The sequence below is a fragment of the Vespa mandarinia genome, chromosome 1 (genome assembly GCF_050613455.1).
Source record: "Vespa mandarinia isolate Hongniang chromosome 1, ASM5061345v1, whole genome shotgun sequence".
Lineage (NCBI taxonomy): Eukaryota > Metazoa > Arthropoda > Insecta > Hymenoptera > Vespidae > Vespa > Vespa mandarinia.
The window spans coordinates 3,711,968-3,717,500 of NC_140810.1; the positions used below are offsets into that span (position 1 = coordinate 3,711,968).

Genomic DNA, 5,533 nt, shown 5'->3' on the forward strand with positions numbered 1-5,533 from the left:
TTTATAATTGTCTTCTTTTCATTTCTCTCTGAACTTCGATGTAATACCCTGTATTACTCTTTAGTTAAGTCGATCATTAATGATCATCAGACACATCGACGGACGTAGGGATTCTCTCTTGGTATGTCGGTGGCCGGAAAAAAGTTGGATAAAATATCGTCGTATAAGTATCGTACATAAAGGATTAACAACAAACATCGAGCGAAGAAGCTACGAAAGATAGGAAAGTAACAAGTGCAAAGATCGATTCGATTTAGCGAATCTATAATCATCGCGAACGCCTCGTAAGGAATAGTATTTCTACGTATATGTATATGTAAATAGTACATACAAAGTAATGTACTTTTCATATCGCGACACTTAACATCTTATCAAGTACAGACGTCGTCGTAAGTAATCGATTTACATTTCGACGGAGCATTTTTATGCTTTCTAGAAACTGATCGCTTTCATATCGGAAAAGCACCTTCGTGAATTATCGCAGAAGTCTTTGGAATGTAATATCGTACGATATACATAAGTACGTATGCGTGTATAGTGTATATAGATAATATATATGTATATATATATAATATATATTCTTCTCTAAACGTGACAACGTATATAGGTATATATAATATATATGTAGTTATAAGTATATATCAGAACTTTGTTTTAGTCTCTTGCTGACCAGTCAGAATAAAAATCTGTCCGAAAGATATTTCGTCACTACGTATATTTATATATGTATATGTATATATATAGTATACATATATATATATATATATATATATATATATATATAGTATATATACATATATATAGTATACATTTTTTTCTAACAAAGTATTTTTCTCACACTAACGAGTCAACTACGGTTACATTAAGGTTTGTTTCTTTTTTTTTTTTTCATTTTTTATCGAAAGTTAATAAAGATCTTCATCATTCCTAGTTTCTGGAATTAACAGTTTTCTTTTCTTTTTTCTTTTTCTTTTTTTTTTTCGGCGAAGTACACATTCACCATTTATTATTATATATACTTTCTAAGATTCTTCCGTTGCGCTCAAGATATGAAAACACGAAATCCGTTTAGAACTTTCCAATTTACGAAGATTATCATCGTTAAAGGCATCTTTGAATGTCCTTTAGGCCAGCACAATCAATTTTCTTTTTCCGAAGAATTAACATTTTTTTCTATTTATTTTAACAAATCCGTAGGATAACGTACGATCTTTTCTTTTTCTCGTTTTTTTTTCTTTTCGAAATCACAAAAATCACGAAGAAAAATGTACGATTACAAATTTTTACGAAGGAACTGTACGTACACCCTGTTTCAAAGATTACGTTTTCACATTAGTAAAGACACCTATGAGAAAGCTTTCCCTTTCTTATAATAGAAAATGAAAAGGTCAAGGAAAAGAAGGCAATCGCTTAAAGTGTCATTTGTTACTTAATCAATCAAACAGAGCATACATCTAGCTTTACAATAGTGATTTGAAGTAATCGTTATAGTTTAATATTTACTTTTCTCTTTTTTTTTTTTTTATATATATATATAGCCTTTCGTTTAATATTGCTTACCGTCAGGCATGATATTCTCGTATGAGATTTTATAGAAATTTATAGAATATATCTTTTTATATATTGCTTTCCTTTTTTTTCAACGCAACGAAAGTACTGTCAACTTTCAATATTAACAATATGTTAAATCTTTCTCTAATATCAACAATCTTTAAATAAATAAATATATATATATAGATATATATATATATATATGTGTGTGTGTGTATTTATATATGTACGTAAACGTGATTGTATATACGTATGTATGTATACGTAAACATCGTTCAATACTATAATGTACTAATTTGCACTATCTCCCTAATAAAAGACTATTTTATAGTAATTTTACTCTCCCTCTCTCTCTCTCTCTCTCTCTCTCTCTCTCTTTCTTTTTCTTTCTTTTTTTCTTCCTTTCTCTTCCTCTTTCTTTAAATAGGATCCTCCTTATTAATATTCCGATTTATGCGAGCCTTTATCGTGACATACGACGTGTACCAGCCTTAAGTTTTTCAAAGTGAAGAAATTCTCATAAATATCGTAGATATCCTTCTCGTTCACTGTATCTTGAAGTGACATATTAAGAAGCCTTGGAACAAGGGTCCGAGATCGTTCGATTCTGTAAATAATAAGAAGAGAGACGGGTTTTTATTATAACGTTATAGTAAGATAATGTAAAAGGTAAGATTATAATAGAACGGTATTTTCAATTTACTACTTGAGCCATCGCTGTCCTTGCATCCAATATCGGCTTTGTAAGATATCTTTTACGTGAAACATAAAAACGATAATATCCTTGTGTAACTTCGTCCTTCGTTTTTACTACGTCAGATTTTGTCGTCTCGAAGTTATAAAGAAATTCAAAATCTAATCGCGTAACTATCGTCAAAAAAAAAAAAAAAAAAAAAGCAAAAACGTTACGACATATAATGTGAGATATAATAATTTTATATTTTCTTTTTTAAATGTGAAAAGTTAGACACGTGCTTTTATACAATAGAACTGACATGATGACACGTACTCGATTGTTATGAAAGCTTAATGAGAACACATTATAAAGAGGGTGTAGATACTTGGACGTATGGAGGACGTCCTTGGCACTGTAGAAGAAAAAAAAAAAAGATAATAATAATAATAAAAAAAAAAAAAAAAAAAAAAAAAATGTCGAGGACGTTATCTAATACGTCATCGACATTGAACGTGTTAACTCATGCACACCGTGGAAACGCTTTGGTAATTGTATTTTATCGATATCTTAGTCTCCTACATATGTATACATATGTATATAGGTATGTATGTATAAAAAATATCTACACGTAATCTCCCAAGAGAAGTTAGATTTTAATGGTTTCATCGTCGAAATATTTTTTAAAATATTTTCTTTTTTTTTTTTTTTTTTTTCATATAAATAATAATGTAACGTAATGCATCTATATAGTTATAACGAATCAACGGAGGATTATTTCGAAATGAAATATATCGATACGTGATTATCAAAATACTTTTGTCCGATGTATAATGCAAATCGAACATATCCTTCTTATAATCTTACTTGTGATCCAAATTCCAAGTTGAAAAGAGGACGAGTTCCTCTCTCGATCTGTAAGGATTAATCTTGTGTCTCGCCCCATAAGTACACTCGTTCGCATTCCAAACTCCTTCGCACCTGAATTCTCCCTTGCGATCGCAAATAGCTTTTTGCTCTTCCACGTTACGAAGTTTAATCCTAAAGGGACATTTCTCTGGTCGTACCTCAATTTCATCTGTGTCCTGTTTTCTCTCGACGGATAGTTTCGTGATTTTTCTTGCGTCGACCTCGTCGTTATTGAAACTTTCATTGATCGTTCTAACGTTTCCAAACAAACGAAAATGCGTACTATCATCGAGATGGCTCAATTTGCAAGGACAATGATCGTAACAATTTGAAGAATCTATTTCATCGAAATGTTCCATTTCGTTTGAATCCTTTGACGCTCGACTTCTATCGAAATAATAACCGAAATAATGATCCTCCTTTAATTGCATTTTAAAAAAGGCTATAGTCTGTAATAATTGTTGCCTAGCTTTTCGATCATTTAAATATATATCCGAGGATCTGATCTGATCGATCGTTTTATATAAATATCCTCGTATTCTGTCCTGACATCGACGATGCATATAAGCTTCCTGAAAAGAGAATATATGTTTAACAAAAATGATTAACAAAAGTTTTTTTCGAAATATACATACATACATATATATATATATATATATATATATATATATATATATATACATATATGTCTTAAAATGTAATCTTGAAAATTTTTAGATTTCTCTTGAAATCGTAATGGTACAAAACACGAAAGAATCTTTCCTTTAGGACACTATGATGTTCCTTTATTCTATAAAACCTTGTATACGTATATTTTCGTACTCATAAGATAGGTTTAGCTACATATGCGATAAGATAGGTATAGCCATTCCATATGTCTTTGCTCGATGAAAAGTTTTCCCACAGGCCTCACCACGTTATTGGAAAACAGAAGAGCCACGGTATTAACCTACATAGAATTCTCGATCGAAAATCGACTTAAGAACGATCTAGTCGAAACGTCACGGGGGTTCAGCCACGGATATCCTCCCCCTTTAAAATCGGGCCACGTATCAACGAATAGCTCCATTCTGAAGCAGCTGTTCTCGTTTGAAATGTTCTTTTGATGGTCTTCCGTTTGCGCGTTACAAAAATACGCTTCTTGACTTTTGGCAAGTTCATACTATATTTTTCTATCGATATATTATTAAAACGCATCGTGTTTGTTTATGTTTTTTCTTTTTTCTTTTTTTTTCCATTCGTAAATTTAATCGCATTTTACTTGTTAAACTAATTGATTGCATAGAAATATAAAAATTTCTATCTTTTGTAAATGTTTTTATTTTCGATATAATTTCCATCAAAAAAAAAAAAAAAAAAAAAAAAAAGAAAAAAAGAAAAGATACTATACTATCGATATAAATAAAATAATTTCGGAAGAAGCCAACTAATTGTAAGAAAATATCAAAAAGTAATGCCTTTATATAATAGTTAACTTTATAAATGCGATTACCTTTCTGGAGAAGGTAGTGACATTTTAATAGTAGTAAGAGTAATCTTATAGATGTATGTGACTTTGAAAGCGGCATAATTCGTAATAGAGAGAGAGTGAGTGAGTGAGTGAGTGAGTGAGTGAGTGATAGAGAGAGACAGAGAGAGAGAGAGAGAGAGAGAGAGAGTGAAAGGATATGTATGGACGCACAGGTGTATTAGAAACACATGACAAAGCGACAGCACCACATGCGACGCATCGCCAAGAGGGACAGCGATAATGAGTTAATTAATTACGTGAACTAGGCAGATAGGGCTTCCGAGATTACAGGGAGAAACGAGGCAAGCGATAAGTGGGACGTTGAGACTCTCAAAGTGTAATACGAAACTCGACGTTAATTAACCCTCGCGATATCGCGAAATTGACACGATTTCAGCAAGTATTCAATCGGCCCATTTCGTAGATAACTTAGTACCCCGAGAACTGATTGAAAATTTCCCAAATGGAACTTTGTATTTCGATCCGGATTCGTAACAAAACACGAAATCTCGATTAGATTCTTTCTCGTTTGAAGATATAGTAATTAGTATTTCTATAGTAACCAAGTAATTTTACAAGTTATTTTATAAGTTATTTATAAGGAACTTTAAATATAATAATTTTAAATGTATATTAATAAATAATAAATACATTTTACTTTCGTCATTATTATTATTATTATTATTATTATTATTATTATTATTATTATTATTATTATTGCGAAAGGGAAATGTTATAACGAAGTTATATACTTTGGTATTATCTTGATTTTGCATTTTCGAAACGATGTTGTTGCTAAAGACAAATGAAAGGACATACTTGAATGAGGATGTTGTACGAACGTAACGTCGAGTAATTTGCTTATAACTTACCTTACTAGTATAATTAGT

The 5,533-nt window shown here is 30.8% G+C and overlaps 1 protein-coding gene across 2 annotated transcripts in view; it reads right to left on the reverse strand.

The window, feature by feature from the left end:
- Positions 1-1,498: 1,498 nt before the first annotated feature.
- Drep4 (DNA fragmentation factor-related protein 4) overlaps positions 1,499-5,533 on the reverse strand; it is a 10,110-nt gene continuing 6,075 nt past the window's right edge. For both annotated transcript variants that reach the window (XM_035873614.2, XM_085655474.1), the window contains exons 6-8: positions 5,516-5,533; positions 3,092-3,705; positions 1,499-2,158 (exon numbers count right to left, since the gene is read on the reverse strand). The exon at positions 5,516-5,533 is cut by the window's right edge and continues 194 nt beyond it. In XM_035873614.2, coding sequence (XP_035729507.1) covers positions 1,990-2,158; positions 3,092-3,705; positions 5,516-5,533 — 801 coding nt within the window. In that variant the 3' untranslated portion in view covers positions 1,499-1,989. The remainder of the gene's footprint in view (positions 2,159-3,091; positions 3,706-5,515) is intronic.